The sequence below is a fragment of the Vombatus ursinus genome, unplaced genomic scaffold (assembly GCF_900497805.2).
Source record: "Vombatus ursinus unplaced genomic scaffold, bare-nosed wombat genome assembly UNPS02010394.1, whole genome shotgun sequence".
NCBI classification, from domain to species: Eukaryota; Metazoa; Chordata; class Mammalia; order Diprotodontia; family Vombatidae; genus Vombatus; species Vombatus ursinus.
This window is the reverse complement of record NW_020950172.1, coordinates 639,670-665,196: the sequence shown is the minus strand read 5'-3', so window position 1 is coordinate 665,196 and position 25,527 is coordinate 639,670. Positions and strand designations below refer to the sequence as shown.

The following is a 25,527-nucleotide window of genomic DNA, read 5'->3' as shown; positions in this document are numbered from 1 at the left end:
GGGGGGGGGGCGGGGCGGGGCCCGAGGGGCGGGGCGGCGGAAGCTCCCCCTCCCCCTCCCCCTCCCCCCTCCTGTCTCCTCCTCCTCCTCCCCCCCAGCGGGGCGCTGCCGGTCCAGCCGCCGCCGCTGCCGGGCTCAGGCCGGGCCGGACGCCGGACGCCGCGAACGCCCCAGCAGGTGCCCCGGAGCCCTCCTGCCCTCTCGGGCCCCCTCCCCGGGGCCCCCCTGCCCGGGCCCCCGCGCCTGCGATGAGCCCATGGCCTCGTCGCGGACGCCCGGCCGCGAGGAGGAGGAGGGGCCGGCGGCGGGGCCCGGGGCCGGCGGGGTTCGAGACGGCGATGGCGACCGCTCCCTGCAGCAGATGCTGCGGGCCATCGCGGAGGAGCGGAGGCGCCTCGGCCTCCGCCAGGAGATCAGCGGCCTCGGTGAGGGCTGGGGGCACGGGCGGATGGGCGCCTGGGGGGGGGGCAGCGGCGGTGCCCACCTGCAGGTGCGTCAGCCCCGCGGGAGGCGGAGGTGGGGGGGAGGGCGCCGCCGGCTTCCTAAAGCCCCCTCCCTCCGCGCCCCCCCCCCCGTCCGGGTCCCCCCGCCTGGGCCGGGACAGCAGCCCGCAAGGGGCCAGCCGTCTGGGGGCTGGGTGTGCAAGGAGCGCGCCCCCGGGTCCGGGTGCTTGGAGATCCCCGACGGCAGCTCCCGGGGCTCCCTGCGCGCTCGCTGCCTTTGTCTCCCGGGCTGGGGCGGGCGGGGTGGCCCCTGGGGCACTCTGTCGGAGTGCGGGGTCCCGGGCCCAGGGCACGACCTTTCTGGTGTGTCCGGGCGGGGATCGGTAGACAGGTGGGCAGGGGTGGCCCACCCTCTACCCATTGTTCCAGGTGCCCTTGGGATTAGAGGCGGGGGCGAAGTGCGGGAGGCGGGAGTCAGAAGAGGGAGATCTCCCCGCCTCCGGCCCGGCCTCTCACCTCCTCCGACACTTGGACGCTTTGTGAGTCAGACACCCCCTCCCACCCAGGTGAATGACTTCATCTTATTCCCAGCCGGGGGAGGAGGCTCAGCCTCTGTCCCGGGTTTAGACTGTCCGTCCCCCAGCTGGCATTTGGTAGGGGGGAATGGAAAGGATTTGTGGGAAACGAGCTGGTATCTCGGCTCCAGCTCTGCTGGGAGTCAGAGGCCCTGGTTTCCAATCCTTCCTCCCCTCCTGCCCGCCCGCCTGCCTGCCTGCCTGCCTGGGTGACCTCAGGCCCCTTCTCGGGCCTGCAGTTTCCTCCTCGGTGAAATGAGGGGCGTGGACTAGCTGGCCTTTCCAGTCCCTTCCCCATACCCCCAGGCCTGGACAAATCGGTGTCTTGTCTGAGCCCTGGAGGTGGGGACCCATGACCTCGTGGGAGATCTTGGGGCTTCTGCATTGCCTGCCCCCTAAGCAGGGGTTGTGGGGGACAGAGGCCCTGGGAAGCCTGGAAAGGAGAGCTCCTACTAGGGACCGTTGACATGGGGCCGGAGTTGTGAATAGTCCCAGGGCTTTTCTTGCAACCAGAGGGACACCTAGGCTCCCAGAGCCCTCCCAGCCCTCAGAAAAGCCAGGCAATCCCTTAGATTCTCCCCCCACCCTCAACATTGCTGTTCCTTGAGGAATTGATACCTCCTGGGCTGAGGGTGGGGCAGCAGAGAGCAGTCCCTGTTTCGAGGGGCAGGATACAGTCATTTATCTGTTATTTGAGCCTGGCTTAACAGTCCCTCTTAGCTCTCGTCTCTGGGGAATCCTTCCTTCTCTCTGAGCCTCAGTTTCTCCAGTAAAAGGGCCATTTCTCAGCCAGGCAGGATGGGTGTCAGGAGAACATCTTGGAACCTTAAAGTGATTGTGACAGAAACAAGAGCTCCTAGGATTATTCAGGGGGTGGAGCCCCATCCTAGAGCAGAGACCAGGATACCGGACCACAGCTCAGAGCTCAGAGCTGGCACTGCTGCCTAGGCACGTCCAGGCACAGCCAGGGATACCTTGTGTGGCCCCCAAGGAAATCCTAGGAGAGCTGGCCTACACAGCTGCCCCTGTCCTAGGTGCTAGCAGCTCTCTCTCCCAGGACAGGCCTGCCAGGCTGTCTGGTTCCTTGTCTCTGAATCTCCAGTGCCTGGCACATAGCAGACACTTCTTAAATGCTTGTGGGCCAGTCAGTCCACGAGAAGGCACTTAGGGAGGGAGGTCTGAGGACGAGGCAGGGGGGATTGGATCTAGACCATGGAAGATTTCAACAGCTGGCATGGCTCAGGGGATGTTGTGGGCAAAAGGGTGGCGGTGGGGAACGTGGTCAAATGTGAATCTTCTGTTTTGCTAAGACCTGGTGGGAAACAAGGCTTCAGAGTTAGGTCGGAGTTGCCCTGTGCCGGACTTTGACTGCCAGGGTCAGGGGTTAGGGAAGGCAGGAGTGAGTCAGTGAGGGGTATCGAGCGGATGAGTGATCAGCTGGACGTGAGCAGGGCCACGCTCTGTGCTCCCCGCTGAGTTACCTCTCCCTGTCGCTCTCCCACAGGAGAGGCTCTGGTCCCACAGGACCAGCTACCCTGTGGTCTCTTGACCTCCAGTTGCATAGGTGCCCCAAATGCCCCCTGCCTAAAACTGGCCTCTTTCTCTTTCGTCCGGCCCCCTCCCCTCTGTCTAACGCCTCCATGTGTGTGGTGTGGAGACGACGCCCCTGGAGTCGGAGCCAGCTCCTTTCCAACCTCGGGGGTGACCTCTGCCTTTCCCCTGTCACTTCCCCAAATACAGGCATTTAGCAAGTAGTCTCTGCAGCTGGCATGGCCATCCCTCTCTCTTCTCACTCAGTCAGCCAGGCGTTTATTAAATGCTTGCTGTGTGCCAGGTGCTGTGCTAAAATGCTGGGCTGCAAAGGAAGGCCAAAGACAGTCCCTGCCCTGAAGGAGCTCCCAGTCTGATGGGGCAGACAAGCATGGAGATAAGAACAGGTCATGTACTGGAATGGAGAGGGTTGGGAGGGGGCTTTCTGTGCAGGGCAGGGTGTCAGGAAACCAGACAAGGCAGGAGGCCAAGGTGAGGAGGGGCAGTGTTCCAGGCATGCCAGGAGCCCAGAGATGGAGGCTCTGGTTTTTGAAACAGCTGAGGCACCAGGACCAAAGAGATGTGGGATGAGGCAGGTGTAAGAAGACTGGAGAGGGGGAAGGGACAGGTTATGGAGGGCTCTGAATGCCAAGCAGAGGTTCTAGGGAGCTCTTGGATATTGGTTGGGGGTATAACATGGCAGACCTGGGCTTTAAGAGGGCACCACTGAGTACAGGGCAGAGAGGCTGAAGCAGGCAGACCCCCCAGCAGCCACTGAAGTAATCTAGGAGTGAGGGCAGGGTCAGAGGAGCCAAGCAAGTGTATTCATGAAAGTAAAATCGATAAGTGTTGGCACCAGATTGGGCAAGGGGAGGGTGAGGGATGAGAGAGAGGGAGCAGTCCAGGATGACTCCTAGGGTGGGAACCTGGCAGGTGGGGCTCAACAGTTATAGGGAAGGTAGGAAAGGGGGACAGTTGGGGTAAAGAGAATGAGTTCTCTTTTGGACCCAGTGAGTTTCAGGTGCCTACTGGACATCTGGTTGGAGATGTCTGAGGCTGTTGGAGATGAGAGTGGAGGTCAGCAGAGTCTGGGGCAGGATGGGTAGAGCTGAGCATGGTCATTGAGAGCTGGTGAGACCTCCGAGTGGACGGAGAAGACTGAGGGCCCAGGCTGCACCCTGAAGGACAGCTGAGGTCAAAGGGCATGACCTGGAGGCTCCAGTCCTAAGACAGAGAAGGAGCGGTCAGAGAGGGAGGGGGAGAACCAGGAGAGCCGAGCATGATGAGAACACAAAGGGAAGAGGGGGAATGATGGTGTCCTGGCTGCAGAGTCCGGGGAGAATGGGGATCGAGAAGAACTGTTGGCGACTTTGGGGAGGGCAGTTTGGGGGGAATGGAGGCTGAAGCAGATTGTAAAGGGCTCAGAGAGACGGGCAGCGGTGGCGGCTTGGATTGTCGAGGCCTTTCATGAGTGGTCTTGCCACAGACGGGGGAGGATGCAGCCGGACCAAGACGGGGAACCTTCGCTGGAGCTCCCTGGGCCGTCCTGGTCCACAAAAGAGAGCCCCTGCTTTTGGGGTAGAGGAAAGCAGTGAAGCAAGGGGACAGGAGGTCTGCCTTGGAACAAGAAGAGCAGGGTTTGAGGCCTGTCTCTGCCATGGTGGGACCCCAGACGAGGCACTTAACTGTTGGCACCCCAGGGAGCTCTCAGATGCTTTAGCAGGGAGGTGCCAGTCTGCATTGGCAGAGGGGTTCTGACATCCCGAGCTGCCCGCACCTGTGAGAGATGGTGAGCTAGAGAAAGTCTTGGTGAAGCCCTTCTCATGGGCTGCCCAGGCTAAGAGCTGGAGCAGAGAGAGAGAAAGGGCAGACCCCCAGGGAGTGAGGGGAGCAAATGGCCAGGGAGCTGGGGCAGAGCCAGGCCCGAGGGAGAGGCTGGCCTGGGCACTTCTGCGCGGGAGGTTCTGGCCAGGAATGAAATCCCTGCTCCAGACCAATCCAGTCCCTTCCCAAGTGCCTTCCCATTCTTTCTCTCCCCTCAGCTCATGATCCGGCAGTGATGGTGATGATCCGTCTTAGACAGATGGAGAAACTTGAGACCCAGACTAATTTGCCTGTATTCATGCAGGGAGTCAGGGCCGCAACTGAATCTCCCGAAGCTCCCATCTAGTCTTTGTGTGAGCTGGGATTCGAATCCAGGTCTTAGGACCCTTCCCTAGGGTCCCTTCTGGTCCCCCACTCCCTGGCGGCCTGCCTTGCAGGGAGCATGACAGGTGGGCACCTCCCCTCTGCGCTGATGCATAGTCTGGCCTTGTGGGTCCCATTGGCTCCGAGCAGAAGCTCGCCTCCCCTGGGGCTCAGTCCCCCTTCCCCTGCCTCAAACTTCAGGACCTGGGGTGGGGCCTCCCCTCCCCCCCCGACTTTCCTCATATTTCCTTGGTCCTCCCTTACCTAGGGGGGCAGATGGGTGGCACTGTGGAGTCAGAAGGCATGAAGGAAAAAGCATTGGTTAAGTGCCTACTGTGTGCCACGCAGGGCACGGGGACAGTACACTCAGCCAGTCTGGGCTCCTCCTCCAGGGGCTCCAGTTCTATGGGGAGATGGCAGTGCCAGGAGGCTCCCAGGTCAGGGTGCTCTAGCTGCTTCATCCCCAGGGCAGTGCCCCAAGCCCCGTAGTTCTGTGGCTATCACTTCCTTTGCAGGGGCCTCAGGAGCTGCGGCAGCTGGGGAGGCTGGGATAGGGCCGCGGCACCTGCGGAGGAAGTGGGTTAGCGGTCGATGGTGGCGGCGGTGGCAAGGATGGGGTCGCGATGGTGGCACTTTCTCCGTAGATGACGGTTACGGGTCCTGGGCTGGAAGCAAGCGTGGAGGTCTTGGAGGAGGGGGCGTGGGAGCCTGTGGTCCTGGGCTGCCTCCATGTACAGGAACCTGGAGGAGGTGACTCAGGTCACCTCCTGTCAAGGTCCCTGGGAGCTTCAGTTAGTCTGAAGACCTGAGTTTAAGTGTTGGTTTTATCATTAACTTGCTGCGTGACCTTAGGCAAGTCATTTCCCAAGGCCAACTTTCCCTGTAAGTGGAAAGGTTGGGTTTGATGGCTCCCAAAGGCCCTCCAGGTCTGCCTGTGCTCTTTCTCTTACCACCCCCACCTCCGTAGACAGCCCCCCCTCCCCATGCCTGCCCTTCCACAGGAGCACCTGATCGATCCAGCGTCCAATGAAGGTCATTCTTGGAGGGTTGGGTGCAGAGGACCCTGGTCTCTGGGGCCGCCTGAAGGGCTGGAAGCGCTGGCTTAGATGGCCAGGAAGACAGCGACTCAGTCCCATTGGGCTTGGCCCCGGACTCAGGGAGCAGGCAGAACCAGGCCCACTTATCAAAAGCCTAAAGAGGTTTTTTTTTTCCCTCTGGGGCAGAAATGGCCAATGGTGGCTGGCTGGTGACAGGCAGAGCCTGCAGAGCCGGGCCCGCCTTAGAGAGAGTCTGGGCCAGGACCTCACAACTTGGCACAGGCCGGCCCCTGGGGCACTCAGGCTGGTGACGCCTGGGACCCTGGACTGCTCAGAATCTTGTTTTTATGTGCTTAAAATAAAATTACACAGGAAACCAATTCTCTTTAAATATGATTAAAGAATATTAAAGAGAAAAAGAAGAATTCGCCAGCTAGCCCCCCACCCCCCATCGGGAGCCTAGTCTAGGTAAGAGGGCCCTGAGGCCCAGTCACTCTCTGCTGACCAGCCCCTTCCACTGGGGTACAAACCCTCTCGGGCACCAGGCCCCTTCTGTTCCCTTCTCCCTGGGGGTGGCCAACAGCTGTCCTGCTGCAAGGCTGAAGCCAGGAGAGCTCCAATGATTGGGCAGCAGCCTGCGGCCTGGGTGAAGTTGCTTCACTTGTCCGAGACTCTCGGGTTCCATCTGTGAAATGGGAAGAAGGGCCTTGTCACCTCCTTCCCCAGTTTGCTTCAGGGACCAGAGAGGGAGCGTAGGGAAGTGTTTTGCTGTCCTCTCTCTGGGAATTCCCTAAACTGGTAAAATCAAAGACACGGCTGTGCTCCTTCCACCTCCTTCATGGACAAGAGGAGAGAGATCCCGGCTCCAGAAGGCTCTGCTAGTGAGCCCAAGCTCTAGGCTGTCCATGAAGGCTGCTGTGGGGATGGGAAGGACCAAACTGTCTGTGGCCAGAGGACCAGCTGGGCATAGGAGGGGAGGGACTCAATGCCCCAGAGCCAGCCCCCAGGAATTAACTTTTCAGCTGTGGTGGCCCTTGAAGAGCCCTGGATGTGCAGTCTGGCTTGGTTTGAATCCTTCCTCCATTACCTGCTGGCTGGGTGGCCTTGGGAAAGTGATTTCACCTGTGTACCTCTGTGCCTCAGTTTCCTCCTCTGTAAAACGAGGTTGGACAGGCATGCACCCTAAGATTCCTTCCCACTCTAGCTGTAATGGAGGACCCCACCAGCAGCCACCTGAGTGTGAACCCTTTTCAGAGGGGCTTGCCTCCACTCATTTTTAAAGCATGGGGAGCCCCTTGACTTCCTCCTGCTTGCAGACATGGCGGAAGTGGGATGGGTGGGCATGACTCATAGCTTTCAGTTCCTTGGCCGGTTGGTTCCCCTGCCCTCCCCCCTCCCCTGGGGCCGGATGGGCCAGAGGTTCCTGGCTTTGGAATGCAGCTTGCTCCTGGCTGAGTTTATCACTCACTGCTGGGCTCCCTGGGATCTGTGATTCCCTCCTTCATGACAGCTCCTGCTTCTGTAGCCCTTACTTTAGAGGGACTTTTCCAAACTTAATTTTATTTTATTTTCAAGTTTGCATTCTCTCCCTTCATCATCCCAGCCATTGAGAAAGCGAGAGCAGCAAAGCCTCTGCTCCAAATGCATCTAATTAGCAAAACCACTTCCCATCCCGGCCGTGTCCAGAAGGACCTGCCTCAGAGCCTTCCCTTCCCTCTGGGGGCCAGCAGCAGGCTTCATCATGAGTCCTCTGGAATTGTCGCTGGTCGTTGTGCTGATCAGAATTCCCAAGTGTTTGTCTTCATAATAGTGTTGTTGTACAACTTGTTCGGCTCACTCTGTATCAGTTCACGTAAGTCTTCCCAGGATTCTCTGAACCCACCTCCTGCAACATTTCTGCCAGCACCGTAGTATTCCATCACCTTCATGCACCATAACTTGTCCAGCCATCCCCCATTTGATGGACATCCTCTCATTTGGCTGCACAAAATGAGCTGCTATCAATATCTTTGTAGATACGGGCCCTTTTCCCCTTCCTGTGATCCCTTGGGGGTATAGACCGGTAACAGTATCGCTAGGCCAAAGGGTATTTGTGGTCTAATAGCTTTTGGGGCACAGTTCCAAGCGTCTTTCCAGAAGGGCTGGCCCAGTCCACAGCTCTGCCGAGGGTGCATTAATGTACCTGTTTTTCCACAGTCCTCCTACCATTTGTCGTTTTCCATTTTTGTCAACTTAGCCAATCTGAGGGTATGAGGTAGAACCTCAGAATTGTTTTAATTTGCATTTCTCTAATTGCTAATGATTTAGAGCATCCTTTTTCACGTGGCCATTGACAGCTTGGATTTATTCCTTTAAAAAGTGCCGGTTCATATCCTTTGACCACTCATTCATTGGAGAAGGGCCCATATCCTTGTAAGTGTGAGTCCATTCCCCATTTATTCAGAGGTACCAGGACCTTTATCAGAGAAACTTGCTGCAGGATTTTTTTCCTCCTGGTTTCCTGTTTTCCTTCTAATTTTAGCCATGTTGGTTTTGTTGGTGCAAAAAACGTGTTCATTGTGTGTCCTCAGAGTGATCCATTTTACCTCCTGTGAACTTCTTATCTTTGCTTGGTCAGAAGCTCACCCTTTATTCATGGATCGGGTGGTGGTTTCTTTGTTAGGATGGCTCTGTGTCTGACTGTATCTTGACATGCATCCATCCGTCCATCTGGTGCGAGATTGGCCTATGGTGGCCAGGCTGCTGTCCAGTCTCCCCAGAGGTTCTGGCGGATGGTGAGGTCTTTGGGTTGATCCAGTACCCCGTTACGGTGCTTGTTTGCCCCTGTATGTTATGTCCTAATCGGTTCCGCCATTCAGCCCCTCTGCTTCTTACCCAGGACCAAAGTGCTTAGATGATTACAGCTTGTAAAATAGTGAGGTCTGTGCTCCCAGACCCCTTTCCTACCCATTAAGCCTCAGAGTTTCCACATATGACCTCACTGGAGCCTCAGAACAGCTCTGGGAGGGGCGTTCAACAGGATCTGGGATCTTCATTTTACAGATGAGGAAACTGAGTCCTAGAGAAAGGCAATGACTTGTCTAGGGTCGGCCACATAGCCAGGAAGCACCAGGATCTGAGCCCAGGGCTTCTCAGCGGCTGCCTCTCTTTGGAGCAGCTCCCTTGAATTGTTGTTTCCTCAAGCCTCCACACCTTCTCGGCCTGTGCAACTCAAGGAGAGTCTGAGGCCTGAAGCTAGAAGAGCTGGAGGAATCTGCAGTCCAGGGAGGGGCGGGGACTTGCCTGAGGAGGTCACTTCGGTGCCAGAAGTGGGATTCGAAGCTGACTCCTCTGCCCAGAGCCACTGGGCTTTCTGTTACGCTAGGGCATGTCCATGTCATTCCAGGAATCCTCCAGGAAGGAGTTATAATAATAATTACTGGCGATGGACTCACTAGAAGGCCCTAATTTGGGAAGTGGGGGACCAGCCTGGGTTTGAATCCTGCCTGCCCCTTCATCTTGGGCCTCTGCCTCAGTTTCCTCCTCTGTAGAGTGAGGGGGTTGGACTGGCTGGGTGACCGTGGGTAGGTCCCTTCTAAATGGATGATTCTGTGGGAGGCAGTGTTGCCTAGTGGCCAGAGAATTGACCTTGGAGTTAGGAAGACCTGGGCTGAGGTCTGCCTCTGGAGCAGCTATGGCCCCTGGGCTTTACCTCCCAGTTGGGATCCTAGGTTGCTCTCTCTCTAAGACCACAGGTTGTAGAGGAGCTGATGTCCTACTCTGTGGGAGCTTCCCATGACACTGAGTCATTTCAGGCTCTGGCACTTGAGGGCTTAGAGACCCTTCTGTCCACCCCCGAGTGCTGCCGAGATCATTATCCCATTTCACAGATGACGAGAAGTCGGTCCAGAGCAGAGAAGCGATTTGGCTAGGGCCACGCAGCAGCCAAGGCACAGAGCTCAGTCCCCTGGCTCTGGGGGCAGCTCCCTCTGCCTGGCTTCTCTCAGGAGAGCATAGTCTGGGGTGGGGGATAAGGGGGTGGGCCTTTGCCGAGAACCGTGAACTGCAGGACCAGGCTCCTGCAGAGATTTCTAGTTGGACGTTGCCTGCACTCGCAGGACTAGCCTGGCATTAATGGATCGACCTCATTCTGCTTGGCCCTGGAGGACAGTCAGACACTATGGGTGGCTTGCAAAGGGAGGCGGATTTCTGCTCAACTTTGAAAAATGTCCTTTTAAAATTGTAAATTTAACAAATTTGAACAAACCTGAACATTTCAAAATGAAAAGAAAACAGAACATTGTAAGTGGAGCTGTGAACTCGTGTCAGGGACAGTTTGTTTTTTAACAGTGTGTATTAAGTTTAGCCTGATAGTACTAACAACATTGCCTGCCCCTCTGTATGCCTTCCTGAATTTCCTTTGGTTCTCCTCTCTCTATTTTTGGAAGCTTCACTGATACTCTTGCTTTGCTGTCAAGGAGAGGAAATGCTTACCTTGTTTATGTCTGACAACAAAACATGTCTCTCTCTGCATCTGTGTTCCACCACCTCTCTGAGGAGAAGCTCTCTGCTTTAATCAGAGTTCTGAAGTCCTTCAAAGTTGTTCTTGTTTACATCTCTGTGGTCATTGTGTAATTCTCTCCCCAGGTTCTGTGGGCTTATCTGAGGGTGATCTACAGATTCTTTAGCTAAGTGCTTTGTTTTCTGTGTTTAGAAGTTCTGGGCAGTTTTCTTGTGTAATTTCTTACATTCTGGTATTTAAGTTTTTTGACTTGTTGGGTCCTTCTGGGAAACCTATGATCCGTAAGTATCGGCGTCCTGTCTCTGAAATAAACATGTTTTGCTTGTGTGGAAATAGTCTTTTCTTTCAATATTGTGTTTTCTCCTCTTCTTCCAGATTGTCCTTTACTTCTATATTTCCAATCAGTTGTTTTCTCTTTTGTTTCTTGTGTAAGGGTTGCCACCATGGATTCAAGTTTTTCTGTTCTGCCATTTATTTCTCCTGTGCAGGCTATAAATTCTCATTTCTCTCTTAATATGGAACATGCTCCTGGGGTTCCATGCTGCCTTGGGAGTGTTGATTCCTTTTCCTTTGTCTCACAGTATTCATCCAGAGATGTTTGGGCTCACTTGGAGGCCATGGTCCTTTCTGTTACTAATATCTTCCCTGTTACTTTATCAGTTTATGTTCAAGGTCTTTAACTGGATTTTCTTACTCATGAGATCTATGGTCAATGCTGTCATTTTTCCTCCTATTCTCCTATCACTCACTTTCTGGCTCCTTCCCTTTTGATAGTGTTTTTCCCAGGGCTGGGCCTGGAAGGTTTCTTGGTCTCTTCCTATGATGATTCCTGTTTCACCTGTCCTGATCTCTGCCCTAAGAGATTTTGGGGAGGGCAGCACTGCCTTCAATGGGGTGGATGCTAGTTCCCTTTGCTTCAGGCCTGCTGGTGTCCTGCCCCAGCTCCTTCTGTTCCTCAGTTCTCTGACTGAATACTCTTGCCCTCAGGAGGACCTTCTCCATAGCAGGAGCTCCAGAGCAGCTTTTGGAAGGGCAAGGCAGGCCAAATTCTGTCCACTCTTTGAGGCCCAGTTCTAGGCTTTCCCCTTTCCCCTTGCTATTGCCGCCCTGTCCTTCCCCTCCCCCACTGCAGCTGCGGTTCCTATGCTTGCTTCTCCCTGGTCGTTCCACGTCAGCCTCGTGTCCCCAGCCAGACTGAAAGCTGGTGGAGCCTGGAAGGAAGGGCACCTGGGGCCAGTCTCCAGCCTTGCCATTGCCTCACAGGCTGACTTGCTCCGTTTTCTCCTCTGGGAAAGGGGATGCCGAGCTTTGCATGACCTACATCATGGGCTGTTGGGAAGAAGAAAGTGCTTGGCCTTGTAGAGCCCCTCAGGAGGGGGCAGCTACTGTTTTCTGTCCTGTGGGTGGCTGGCCTGGATTGGGATGGAGAAGCTCTCGGTTTGAATCCTGGCACCGTTTATAACAGCACCTGGAATCTGGGGTCTGGACCTCATCCATTTTCCCCATGTCTGTATATCGAAGGGGCTGAACTAGGTGACCTCCGAGGCCCCTGCCTACTCCATCCAGAAAAGATGTCTCCCTCTCCACCCCTTCCATCCCTCCCCATTAAAGCAGCCCGGTGAGGTGGGTAGGGATGCATAAGAACATCCCCATTTTACTGAGTGGAAAGCTGAGGCCCAGGTCTGCTCCCTTGGTGCTTATGGGAGGATTCCAGGGACTGGGGATGAGATAGTCTTGTCACCACTCCAGGGTCCCAAGGGGAGAAGGTCACTTCAGAAGGGAGGCAGGAAGACCCTTGGCTGGGAGCCTGGAGACTGAGCCCAGCTTGCTCCTCACTGATTGGCTGGTCCTGGAAGAACTGTCCCCTCACTCTCCTCTGGCTCTCTCAAGTGCAGTGATGTCAATGCACTTCTGGGTCCCACCGTCTCTCTGGTCGCCGAGGATGGATCCCCATGTGCCTGCCCTGGCTGCAGCCTCTCTGGACGGCTTTCTAGCTCTGGTAAACAGAAGTGCTGAAGGAGGCAACGGAGGCAGCGTGTATGAGATTGGCCCGGTCTTGGGGCCTTGAATCCTGGCTCTTGGTGACTTTGTGAGCCCCTTCTTTTCACTCTGGACAGCTCTGGCCTGAAATGGGCATTCTATCCTACAGCCTTCCAGAGAGACGGCCGTTGAGCCTTTGCTTGGAGAGCTTGAGTGACGGGAGCTCACCACTTCCTGAGAAGGCCACCTGACTCTTCTCTATTCCCAGATCCTCAGAGGTTGTCTAGTCCTGTCGTGCCCCCCCACCCCCTGCCCCATGTCTGAGCAGGCCCCCTTCCCTTGTCCCCCTGGAAATGAGTCCCTCTGCTGAGTGCCCACCTGCCTCTTGCCTCCTGCTTTTCAGTCCTGGTTCTGTCCCCTGGATTCTTTTTTATTTTATTTAATTTTTTTGTGAGGCAATTGGGGTTAAGTGACTTGCCCAGGGTCACACAGCTAGTAATTGTCAATTGTCTAGTCTGAGACCGGATTTGAATTCAGGGTCCTGACTCCAGGGTCAGTGCTCTATCCACTGTGCCACCTAGCTCCCATCCCCTAGATCCTTACAAACCCCAGTAATGAAGGGCCAGCACTGATGAGTCCCAGGGTGTCCTGGCTCAGACCTTGTTGGCTGCCCAGGACCCAGGCTATTGCCTGCTGGCTCTCCTGGCAGGGGCCATGCCCCCTTAGGGAGCAGCTACAACACTAGGGTTGCAGAGGGGACTAGCTGTTCCTGATTAGTCCCTGTGTGTTCATGCTTCTGGGGATTAAAAAGGGATCAGCTTTTACTCTCAATTGTCTCCAAGACAAAGACAGTTTGCTGGTGGTGGGGGTGCTGTGACAGTCTCCCCACATAGTTTCTTCATCTTCCCATCCATTCCCCACAGAGTGGCCAGAATCCTCCCAGACTCCCCTGAACTAGGATTGGGGTCCTTAAAGGCCTCTAGTCAACTGCTCCAGGACTAGAAGCCACTTTGAGCCTCCCTGATAGGGGGAGCCCCCAGCCCCAGAGCCAGCCCAGCCAGGGGGAGCCCCCAGCCCCAGAGCCAGCCCAGCCAGGGGGAGCCCCTCAGTTCCAGGGCCAGCCCAGCTCACACTTGGAGAGGGTGGATTCTCAGGAAGTTTCTCCTCACATTAAGTCTCAATAGGTCTCTGAAGCTCCCCCCCACCCCCGGTTCTGGCCTCTGAGGCCAAGCAGAACCAAGCTGATCCCTCTGCTCCATGACTGGTCTGCAGTATTTGAAGGGGCCTTTCCATCTCCTGGTGAAGCTTGCCTGTCCTGAGGCACGCCGGGCAGACTGTCTGCCCCTCCTGAAACGAGGCTGCAGGGACAGCACTCAGACACCAGGGGTGGTCTCAGGTGGACTGAGGACAGACTTCCCCGCCCACTCTCTAAACCGCTAACTCCAGTGTTTGTAGTCTAAGATCTTAAGGGGATTATGAGTCACCTCCCAAGTCACCTTCTTCCTGGCTTCTCTCCCAGTCCAAGTCCTTTAGGGGCCCCCTCTCCTCTTCTCCAGGGTCGAGGCTAAACTTCTGACCCTGGCATTCAAGGCCCTCCAGGCTGTTTTACTGGGCCTTGTAGTGCTGCGCTTTTCCTCATTGAAGGTTTGTGGCAGCCCTGGCTGTTGAGGCCATTTTTCCGACGTTGTCTCTGTCATATTTTGGTAATTCTCACGGCATTTCAGACTTTGTCGTCATCATTGTGTCTGTTATGGTGATCTGTGATCACACCGATGTAACTTGTCATTGTTGGGGCGCAGCAGACCCCACCCATGTGCCCACTGCTCCACCATGGCCGCCCCTTTTCCCTCCCTCTTCCCCCGGGTCCCTGTTCCCCAGACACAACAATGCTGAAGTTAGGCCAGTTAGCGGCCCTCCCGGCTTCTGAGTGTTCAAGGCAAAGGCTTCCCTCTGGACCCATTTTAAGAACTTGCCCCAGCCACCCCCGCCCAGTTAGCAGCCAGCGACCCAGAGGCGAGACCCCTCGCCGAGGACTCAGGGGTGGCTGCGCTTTTTTTTAAGCAATAAAACATTTTTCATTAAGGCATGTACCTTGTTTTTAGACACCATGCTATTGCCCACTTGACAGACTAGTATGGAGTAAACATAACTCTGATATGCATTGGAAACCTAAAACCGTGACTTGCTTTTTTGTGACATTGCTTTCTTGCAGAGGCCTGGAACCCAGAGCACATCTCTGCATTATGCCTGTAGTTGCCTTCAGTATTTGTGGTGACTTTCCTTCTGTTCTTATCCAACCTTGTCCTGTTTCAAGCCGCCTCCTCCAGGAAGGCTCCTGGGCCCTCCTTTCCTCCTCCAGGGCCCCCTTGGAGCTCTGCCTTGCCCCAGTTACTGCTCCCCTGCTCTTTCCTCATCCCCTGATTTGTTCCCCTGACCTCACAGAGTTCATGGCCTCCAGTCACTTTTCTTTCTTTTATCTCAAGTAGCCTGGCCCAGCACAGGGTGTAAGGACTCGGGGTTCTGCATTGGCGGTGTGCACATGTGTCCATTGGCAGGAGGGTAGAGAGGAGCGCCACGAAGGACGCTGCAGAAGTCAGTCCCCAGCTGGGCTCAATGCTGCGGCTTCCCCGCCTCCCTGCCCACTTCCTGGCACCGTCTGCTTGGTCGGGACAGCCACACTCATGAGGGGCTGAATCTTATGCCTTCAGGCAGGGCATGGTCAGAAGATGAGGCACTTGGCCCCTGAGCCTGGGTTCCCTAAGGTCCCTCTGGGCTCTTGGCATGGATACTGGAGACCATCTGGTCCCACCTCCTCACTAGGAGGGGGTTTGTCCAAGGTTACTCAGCAGCGACAGCTCTGAAATCCATGGCTCTTTCATTGTGTCCCTCCCCCCTCCCCAGGAGGCCAGCCCCAGGGAGCTTCCTGGAGGAGGAGGGGTTGAGGGTGACCCTGGAGGCCAAACCTTCTTCTAGAGGTGAATACGAGCTATCTCTCTGGTGTCTGGAGCACCAGCCTGTCAGCTTCCACAGGCTCCTAGAACTGGAAGAGACCTCAGATGCTCTCTAGCCCGGCCTCCTTCATTTTACAGAGGAGGAAACTGAGGCCCAGTGTCGGAAAGCTCCTTGCCTGGAGTCTGCCAGCCCTGAAGTGGCGGAATCCCAAGCAGGCTTTCATGCATTTCCTCTGACTTCAGCAGAGCTGATGGGGGCTGATGGGGGTTGCTGAGGACTAATGAGGGCTAATGGAGGCTGATGGAGGCTAAAGAAAGCTGATGGAGGTTGATGGGGGCTGATGGAGGCTGATGGGGGTTGATGGAGGCTGATGGAGGTTGGTGGAGGCTGAAGAAAGCTGATGGAGGCTGATGGGGGCTGATGGAGGCTGATGGGGGCTGATGGGGGTTGATGGGGACTGCTGAGACCTGATGGAGGCTGATGGGAGTAGATGGAGGCTGCTGAGGACTGCAAGCTCAGGCTGTTAGAAACACCAAGGCGTATAAGAGTGATTATCAGGCAGGTGGCGTGCTGCCTCGGCCAGTCCCTCTGCCCCTCGGAGCCCAGGTAGGTGGCTCTCTGAGGTGAGGCTTCACACCCCACAGTGGTAGGAGGAGGGTTGTCCCCAGGTGCCCAGCATCCATGAGACCTTGATAATCATGACAATGATAAGATTCTGAGTCAGGGAGCTGCCACTGGGCTGCCGGGCTTCCTCCATCCCAGTTTTTCCTTGAGGAAACTCTGACCTTCAAAGAGGATGAGGCCTGACCTGGAAGGGACCTCAGACTGGGTTCCCTTTTCCCTCCCCTTGATTTGAGGGTTAGACAAGGCCCTGGGTAGGGTTGTCCAGGGAGCTGGGCAGGAGAGTGCCCCTTGTGTCCTGGGATAGAGCCACTTTGTTTTCCAGGAAGACAGGCCAGCCATCAAAGGGCCCATTCAGGGCAGACAGAGGGCCATTTAGCTCCGGGGTCCCAGTGGCCTGGAATGTGTGGGAATTACCCCAGAGCTTTCTCCTTCCCTGCTCTTGAGCTGTTTGAGAGGGAGGCCCAGACAGGGCCCAAGTCCTTGACCATCCCTAGGGGCAAGGGTGGGGCTTCTGGCTAATTGCCAGCACAGGAGGGAGTGGGGCAGGGGCTGGAGGGCCCTTCAGTCCTCACAGCTCCCTTTTTTGTGACATGCCTTCTGTGTGCCTAGCACTGTGTTGGGGGTGGGGGAGGGGCACCTGAGCTCAGCCTTGCAGGAAGGGAAGGATTTGAGGCCCTGGAGAGGAGGGGCCGAAGATTGGGGCGCTGAGTTCAGGGGCCGCTCCGTCTACCCGTCATTTCACAGAGAAGGAAATGGAGGCCCAGCATAGTGAAAGGCAGAGCTGGGATCTGAACCCAGCTCCTCTGAGGTTACCTGCAGAGGTAGTGGCTTCACAGAGCAGGGGGTGCTTGGGCTGCATTTAAAGTATGGTGGGCTCTGAGGCAGGGGCAAGAAGGGAAGTGGCCACAGCCCGGGCAAAGGTGTGGAGATGGGAGAGGCACGCAGACCATCTCGGCCGCATCGTGCGGTGTGCACTCTGCAGGATGGAGTAATGAGCACTGGTTCTGGGAAGGAAGGTTGGAGCCAGTCTGGAGCTGTTTCTGATGCTCACAGAGGGGCTGCGGAGTGGCCTGGTCTCCCCTTGACGGCAGCGCAATGGAGGATGGGTCACAAAGTTGGAGACTTCCCTGGGCTGAGGAAGGGAGGAGAGATCTGGGGTGAGGGCTTGGGAAGGGGTGGCTGGGTCTGGGGGAGGTTCCCTAACAATGGGGGAAATCTGGGCATGTTTGAAGGCAGGGAGATGATTGAGGATCTTGTTTGGTGACGATGGGAAGAGGCAAGACCCAAGGGTGCATGCTTAGGTGTGGCCTTGGCAAGGGAAGGGCCACTCTGCACAGACTGGAGGAAAGTGGCGAGTGCGAGGTGATGTCAGGGAGACCTCCCTAAGCCTGTTGGCATGGCTGCTGATTGCTCCTGGGACCTTCTGTGCGTTCAACGGCTGATTTATTCTGGGGATTCACATAGTGTAATTTGTGCCGCTAGTCACAAATAGGCTCTTGAACTCAGGAGCCCTCTGGCGGGGAGTTCCCATGATGCTGTTCGGAGCTGTGATGGGCGGGTCTGAGCTCACCCTAAAACCTTCCTCTAGGAATGGGCACAGTATCCCCAGAGGACTGTGGTGGCCCGTGCCCAACCCTGGCGCTGCTCATCCGGGGCGTCTGTAGCCCCTCCAAGGGCGTGTGCTCACTGCCGGGAAGGTCTTACCGTCCTGGCCTTAGGACAGATGGTCGGCAAGTGTGGACTACGCCAGGCACTGTGCGAGGCACCAGGGCTGCAGAGACCCCAGGGAAGCAATCCTCACCCTCCAAGAGCTTCTCTTCTATTGGGAGAGACAGAGGCAAGGTCAGCCCTGCCAGGAAAAACCAGGTTCTGGAACCGAGGGTGGACGGCAAAGTGCACGTCGCTCCAGCCCCACCAGAACTAGGAGCAGGCAGAGAAGAGGCTGGGGAAAGGGAGCTGGGCTTCCAGGCGCCCCAAGGTGCCGCCTTCCCTGGCCACTAGTGTTTCTCCGGCACCGTCTCGTGGAGATGCCGTGTGGCTGGCATCCTTAGCTTCAGGAGGGAGCATCCTGAAGGGAAGTGGAGGGCTCATGGATAGGAGCTGCCAAATGCGGCTGTTGTCCAAGTCACAGGCACGTAGACCAGAAAAGAAAGGTGAGCTAGGAGAAGGGTAACTGGTGGCCAGCCAGGGTGCCCTCCTGCTCCCCATGGGACACGAAGAGAACCTGTAGAGCAGAGATCCTGGGTGGATGGTTCATGGAGAGCCAGGGGTCAAAATTCCCAGAGAGCTGACGTGCAGGCTGTGTCTGCGTGGGTGCTGAGGACTGGACCTGGGCATCCCTGATCCACTGAAGAATGAACTCAGGGTTCTCGGGGGGTACGAAAATGCAGAAGCAGCCAACCCTATAAGGAAAGGAGTCCAACTTCCTGTGGGACCCCAGGCAGGGCCCTTCCCACCCTGAGCCTCCGTCTTCTCCTTTGTAAGATGAGAGGTGGACAGGAGCCCCTTGGCCCCCTTTCAGGCCTAGCTGTAGACCCTTGGCCTCTTCTTCAGCTAAGATCCCCCTAAGTGGGCAGGGAGCATCTGGCTCCTAACATGCAGAGATGCTTGGGCCTGTTTGGGGGAGAAATCAGAGACTATCAGGACTGGGAGGGGCCTGAGAACAGGGGATGTCAGAGCTGGGAGGGGCCTGAGAACAGGGGATGTCAGAGCTGGGAGGGGCCTGAGAATAGAGGGGCCTTAGAACAGGGGATGTCAGAGCTGGAAGGGGCCTGAGAACAGAGGGGCCTTAGAACAGGGGATATCAGAGCTGGGAGGGGCCTGAGAACAGGGGATGTCAGGGCTAGGAGGGACCTGAGCACAGGGGATGTCAGGGCTGGGAGGGGCCTGAGAAGAGGGGACACCAGAGGTGGGAGAAGACTGAGAACAGGGGAAGTCAGAAATGGGAGGGGCCTGAGAAGAGGGGACATCAGAGGTGGGAGAAGACTGAGAACAGGGGATGTCAGGGCTGGAGGGTGGGCCAGCTCTGACCTGGTCTGGTCTAATCCAGACCTGAATGGGAATCCCTCTATTATGTCCCCTAAGCACCTGTCCCAGACCCCTGCTCAGATGGTGGAACAAGAGGGGTCTGTGGTGGTCTCTTGCTTTGTGACTATGCCCCACCCGTGATGCCAAGTCGTCCCCCCCTGCCCTGGCAGACCCTCCCCCTCAGTCAGTCGTGGGCCTGCATCTCTGTGGGGGAGTCTACAGGAGAACAAGGCCCCTGAGCAGGTCTGCGAGATCCTTTGCCCCCATTTTTGTTTGGGGGCCCCTCGATCCCCTCGCATTCTGTCCCAGAGATGGATCCGCCAGCACTTAGGAGGAAGGGCCTCTGGGTGCCAGGCACTGGGCTAGGCTCTGAGGCCCCAGGGCCCACGGGGGGCACATTCTCCTCTGCTCAGGCCCTTCCTGGAGTGGGGAACACACCCAGGGCCCCTGTAACTGAGGACGTGGAGTCAACACCCAGAGATGTGACTTTACAAGCAGCTCCCGTCCAGGCCCTTTGGGAGGGAGGGTCTTCCTGCCCGACGCTGCCAGGGAGGGGGTGGGCAGGGAGAAGGGATGGCAGGAATGAGCCCAGGGGCTTGTGGAGGCCGGAGGCAGCCGGGAGGTGGGGAGGGAAGCCTGGAGCCTCCCAGCCTCCCCTCGAGGACCAGAGAGGCCGCCTGCTCTTCTCTGTCCAGAGATTCTGCCTAAGTCTGCCTCTGCCGTGTCCATCCCTCATGTTGAGGCCAGCCCTCTGGGCCCAAGCAGAAGAAATCTAACCTCTCTTCCGACTGACAGCCCTTCAGGTTAGGTGGAGACAATGGTCCGGCCTCCCCTCATGAGCCATGGTCTTCTCCAGGCTCCACAGCCCCAGATCCTTAAAAGATGCCGCTTTTAAGGTAGCCTGAGATCACATTTGCTGTTTTGGCTGTTTTAGGTTGCTGCTGAGTCATTGAACTTGTAGTCCACTGAGACCTCTAGATCTTTTTTCAAATGAACTCTTATCCACGCATACTCACAAGGGATGAGGCCAGTCTGTTCACTAGCCCCTCCGCACCTCACTTTCCTCATCTGTAAAATGTTCCTTTCCTCATAGAGTGCTTGCGAGGCTGTTGTGAGCTCATGTGTGGCAGTGGGGAGCTTAGCCAAAGGGAAGATCATTTTCTGCCCCAGAAACACCCGACTGGGGTTGGTGAACAGGTAGCAGATTCAGAAAAATACATATTGCCTTGGCTCTGATCCAGTTTGACCGGATTCACTAGGGTTTTCTTCGTCCTTCCTGTTTGTGTCAGTCCTTGGGATGTGGGTCAGTTGGGAAAGGTCACCACTGCGGAGCAGGCCCCTCTGGTTCCTGATTGGGGGGTAGGCTCAGCTCTGCCCTTCCCACTCAGAGCCTCCACCCCCAGCCTTCTCTCCAAGTACTCTGCTCACTTGGCCTGGTGGTGGAAGAGATTTCGAACCCCAAACCTGCGAGAGCCACCCTTCAGAAGCGCTGCGGGGCTCTCAGGGAAGGGTCTTCTTTCCCCTCTTTCCTTTTCTTTCCCTGAGCCTCCTCCTGCCTGCGCCCCACTTCCTGCCCTCAATCTCTTGCCTTTCTCTGTACCCATATCCTGCACGCCCCTTCCTCACCTCCACGCTCCCCTACAGCAAACTCCCAGAGTGGAATCTCTTGGTGGGGATCTTGCAGCCTTAGAGAACAAGGAGTTCAATGACTTGCCCAAGGCCACACAGCCAGGACACAAGTATGACTCGAACCCATGCCTTCCTGACCCCAAAGCCTGTGCCTGTCAGAGACGCCTACGAGAGGCCTCCCACGTCGTCTGAGGGTGCCTTGATTCTAGCCACCCCTCTGATTTCAGAGGTGGTGACCATGGCCCAGAGTGGGGCAGGGGCTTCCCCAGGTGTCCCAGAGTCCCAGGTGTGCTGTGTCTCTCTGCCGTCCTGTCTCTCCCTGGGCTCTGCACGTGGCCACAGGTCGCGGCCTCCTCACCGGCCTCCCCGGCTTCCTCCCCAGGGTGTTTCAAAGACGACCGCATCGTCTTCTGGACCCGTATGTTTTCCACATACTTCATGGAGAAGTGGGCCCCGAGGCAGGACGACATGCTGTTCTATGTGCGCCGGAAGCTGTCCTACGCAGGGAGCACCGACAGCCCCAGCGACGACGGGAAGAAGGTGAGTGGCTGCGCGGGGCCCTTTCCTGGGAGTCGGGCGTCAGGGCTGCTCCCGGGCGGCCTCTCGTCCGCCGCCATCGCTGTGTCCCAGCCCTGTCGAGCAGAAGCCCACCAGTGTGAGAGCTGGAAGGGACCGCCTTCTACAGAGGGGGAAACTGAGGCTCAGAGAAGGGATAGTCACTCGGCCAACTAGGCAGCTGGGGGAGGCCTGGTCTCTTTGCACAACTGGTGCCTCTTTTCGACGCCTCCAATCTGCATCTGAAATGGAGCGTGGCCTCTGTCCCCAAACCGGCCCCTTCTCCGGACGGCCCGGGGGGCTCCCCAGGTCCGCTTTTCCCTCTCTCCCTTCAGGGCCCTGTGCCAGCCAGCCGCCTGGCCTTGCCAGTCCTTTCTCCACTGCGTCTCTGTAGCCACAGTATCATCCCAGAAGATACCCACAGCCCCCGCCGCAGCGGCCTCCCTGCCTCGCCTCTCCCTGGCTTCGTACCCCCAGCACCCCGTGGGACTATCCTGAGCCCAGGACCCGCCCGTGACTTCCTCACTCCATGTTGCCTCCTCCTTTCTTGGTTCCCCCAGCTTTGGGCGGCGGCCCTCATGAAATCACTATGTAGAGACTTAGCTGCGGATAAGTAGAATGGAAGCCTCCTGAGGGCAGGGCTGTTTTCTTTTTTCTGGCATACAGCATGCACCTACCTAGTGGATGCTTGGTGATTTGAATTAAAGAGTCAGATATAGGATTTGAACCCAAGACTTCTGATCCCCCAAATAAAAGCTGCATCTCCAAAATGAAAACAAAACCCTGGTAGAGAGCAATGCCCTCTCCTCCCATGCAGCCCTCCCTGGGGTCTGCTTGTGGCCACTCTGGGCCTCAGCGTCTTCATCTATAAAATGAGAATCACCATGTGGTCCTTCCCTGAGAAAAACTGAGGCCCCTTAGCTCAGCACACCATCTTCATTCGTAGCTTTGCCTCTTCTTAACTGGAGGAGCCTGGGCAGGTCAGGTCTCCTGCTGAGGCCTCAGTTTCCGTTCCTGCAAAATGAGATTGGACTCACTCCCTCAGTCCCTGCCCTCAAGGTGCTGCCAGGCTAACGGAGCTCCAGGCTCCGACTTTGCGGCCTTCTCCCCTCTGCAGATTTGGCCCTGCTGGGGCTTCCTCCTTGACTTCCTCTCCTGTCCCCCAAGCATCCTGGGGTCTGGGAGGATGCTGTCCTTGGGCCACTGAGTGGATGCCTTCCTCCTTCCCTCCCCCCCTCTTTCCTCCCTCTCTCCTCCCTCCCTCCTCCCTCCCTTCCTTCTTCCCTCCCTCCCACCCTCCCTCTCTCCTTTCTTCCTCCCTCCTTCCCTTTCTTCCTTCTTCCTTCCCTCTCTCCTTCCTTCCTCCTTCCCTCTCTCCTTCCTTCCTCCCTCCCTCCTTCCCTCCCTCCCTTCCTCCGTCCCTTCCTTCCTTCCTTCCTTCCTTTCTTTCCTTCCCTGAGCATTGCTGGGGCCCCTCCTGGATGTTCCAGGTTCCGTGCTGGGGGCTGAGGTTACAAAGGCAGCCGGTGAGGCACCAGAGTGGCCGGTGCTGACCCCTGCTGGCTGCTGGGCTACTGCATGGAAATGGGGGGCGGGGGATGGAGTATTCAGGACTGAGGACAAGATCAAGGACTTAAACTCTTTTTTTAAAAAGTTGTATTGAACATTTTGTCTGAAACATTGCCTTTATTTGAAATTATTTCTCCCCCCCACCCCCCAATGTCTTACAATGAAGAATAAAAAAATAAAACGGAGAGAAAAGAACAAACGAACCACTGGGCCCTGCGTGCAGCGTCCCACCCCCAGAGCCCCCCACCCTGCTAAGCAGAGAGGACAGGAGCCTTTCTTGTGGGGCCAAGCTGGGACATTATAATTAGCCGCATGACCACTCCCTTTTAACAGGGTTGCCTGGCCGGTGCCTTGGCAGACCGGCATTGTGGCCTGACTAGCCAGGTGACCTTGGCCGTGCCCATGGGTCACGGGGCAGCCTGAGCACCCTCAGTTTTATAGGCATTTGGGGCACCTGCCCAGCAGGAGTCCCTGGCTGTGGTCTCCCTACCCTCCTGCTTCCTTCTCTTCAGCTCAGACTGGATCCCCACTGTTGGGGGTGGGGGCTTGGGGCTCCCCAAAGGTCTCGTTAGTCAAGGAGCGTGTATCGAGTGCCTCCTGTGTGCCTGGCACTGTGCCCAGGGCTGCCGGGGTAGACCCAGAGAGGCAGAGATGGGAGATCCATGTTAGCGGGGCACATGGCGTGTGTGTGTGTATGTGTGTGTGTGTGTGTGTGTGTGTGTGTGTGTGTGTGTGTGTGCAGCCAAGCCCAGGGGCCCTCCGCAAGGCTGTGGAGCTTTCTCCCTCCAGGGGAACCTTTAGGGAACATCTCCATTTGGGTTGAGCCCACAGAATGGAGGCTGACTGTTGGGGGAGATTGGCCGGGAAGTGTAGATGGGGCTCCCGGGATGGGAGGGGGATGGGCTCAGGGGGCTCACAGACCTCCGGCTTCCCCCCAGCAGGTAGATGTGGAGGTTTACCGGCGGGACTCCAAGAAGCTGCCTGGCCTCGGGGACCCCGACATTGACTGGGAGGAGAGTGTCTGCCTAAACCTCATCCTACAAAAGGTTTGAGCATGTGTATGTGCGTGTGTGTGTGTGCATGTGTGTATGTGTGTGCATGCGTGTGTGTTTGCACATGTGTGTGCACATGTGTATGTGTGTGCGTGTGTACAGATGTGTACACATGTGTGCCCTCATGCCTGTGGGGTGCTGAGCAGCTCTCACGGGGGGCTGGACTACTCCTGGCCCCCCGGGAGGCTGCTTCATACAGAAGTCAGCCGCCATGAGTGTGACTAGGCCTGGGGGGTGCACAGGACATCAGGGTGGGCTTCCTGGAGGAGGGATAGGGAGGATCCCCTGCCCCAGAGCAGCCAGGGCAGGCCTTGAGGCCCATGCTGGACTCTTCCAGCTTGACTACATGGTGACATGCGCTGTCTGCACACGCTTGGATGGAGGCGACATTCACATCCACAAGAAGAAATCCCAGGTGAGGTCCCTGCCCAGGAACGCCTGTGGCCTGAGGGTCATCCCAGAGGAGCGTGGGGCCCCTGGGCTGCCCAAGACTGACCGCAGGTGGTCACCCCCTTTGGCATGCCGACCCGGATAATCCAAACCCACCGATACTGAAAAAGCCATTTGTTTGGCGTTCAGGGAAGCAGGGTCCCTGTGTCGTCCTAAGCGAAAGTCGCTAAAGCCTGTGCAGGTGTAGGCTGGCTAATAGTGACCTGGAATGGGATAGCTCCAGGACCCCGCCTGGCAGGGGGGGGGGGGGCGGGCCCTGCTGCCCCCTCCCCCTCCCCCTCCCCAACCCTCCCCCTCCCCTCCTCTTTCTCCTCTCCTCTCCCATCCTCCACACAGATAGTCCCTGCACGTGCCGGCCCCCCCGCCCATTTGCCAGCTTTTCAGCCTCTAGCCTCCCTGCCCTCTGGGGGGGGCCCAGACCAGGTGGGCTCTGGGGGGTGGGCTGTTGGGGCCTCCCCACTCACTCACCTGGTTGCCAATCTCTTCCAGCAAGTGTTTGCGTCTCCCAGCAAGCACCCGATGGACAGCAAGGGCGAGGAGTCCAAGATCAGCTACCCCAACATTTTCTTCATGATTGACAACTTTGAGGAGGTGAGTGGCCTGCTGGGGAGACTGAGGCAGGGTTCTTTGGCCCCGCTGGGAACATGACTGAAACTTGGCCTTCCTCGATGCTGCGCCTACAGACGGCGCTCAGTGAATGCACAGGCTAGGAGCCACACGGAGAACAGAGCTGGCGTTGGCGGTGAACGCCGGCTCTCTCTCCCCCTCTGTGGGCCTGGGTTTCCTCCTCGCTACAGAGAGGGGCTCCCTGCTGGCTCTGGGACCCATTTCCCCGTCACGGTCCCAGGCCTGGCAGACCCTGGGCAGGTCTCAGTTTGCCCGACCACAAGCGGGGAGTACATCGACCCCGTGCCGGTGGGGGCGTGTGTGTGGGCACAGGGGCATCACACCTTTGGTGGCCGTCATGAGGGGCGACTGGCCTCTCCTCCAGGCCCAGAACCTGAGACCCTGACACTATGGGGCCCTGGCGGGGGCTGGGCTCTGACCCCCACTGCCTTGCTGCTCTCCAGGTCTTCTGTGACATGGCCGTGGGCGAAGGCGAGATGGTCTGCGTGGAGCTGGTGGCCAGCGACAAGGTCAACACCTTCCAGGGCGTCATCTTCCAAGGCTCCATCCGATACGAGGCGCTCAAGAAAGTCTATGACAACCGGGTGAGACCTTTGAGCCAGCTGCCTGTGCTCGGGGCCAGGCTGTGGCCCCCGCGTGACAGGCAGGGACATGGGGCAGGAAGCAGGGGCTGAGGCCAAGAGACGAGTGGCCAGACCCAGAGAAGCTGCTCCCAGTGCTGCCATCGCCTGTTCTCAGGCCCCTCCCCACTCTGACCTTCCATGTTCTAAGGTCCCTCCCAGCCCTGCC

General features: G+C 57.2%; 1 protein-coding gene across 4 annotated transcripts in view; it reads left to right on the top strand.

Moving 5' to 3' along the window:
* Window positions 1-214: 214 nt before the first annotated feature.
* Window positions 215-25,527, top strand: part of KIAA0930 (KIAA0930 ortholog) — a 32,386-nt gene continuing 7,073 nt past the window's right edge. For 3 of the 4 annotated variants that reach the window (XM_027854270.1, XM_027854268.1, XM_027854267.1), the window contains exons 1-6: window positions 215-425; window positions 20,868-21,025; window positions 23,548-23,655; window positions 23,999-24,076; window positions 24,601-24,702; window positions 25,182-25,322. In XM_027854270.1, the coding sequence (XP_027710071.1) occupies window positions 257-425; window positions 20,868-21,025; window positions 23,548-23,655; window positions 23,999-24,076; window positions 24,601-24,702; window positions 25,182-25,322 (756 nt within the window). In that variant the 5' untranslated portion in view covers window positions 215-256. The remainder of the gene's footprint in view (window positions 426-20,867; window positions 21,026-23,547; window positions 23,656-23,998; window positions 24,077-24,600; window positions 24,703-25,181; window positions 25,323-25,527) is intronic. The other variant, XM_027854269.1, reaches the window with a different exon arrangement.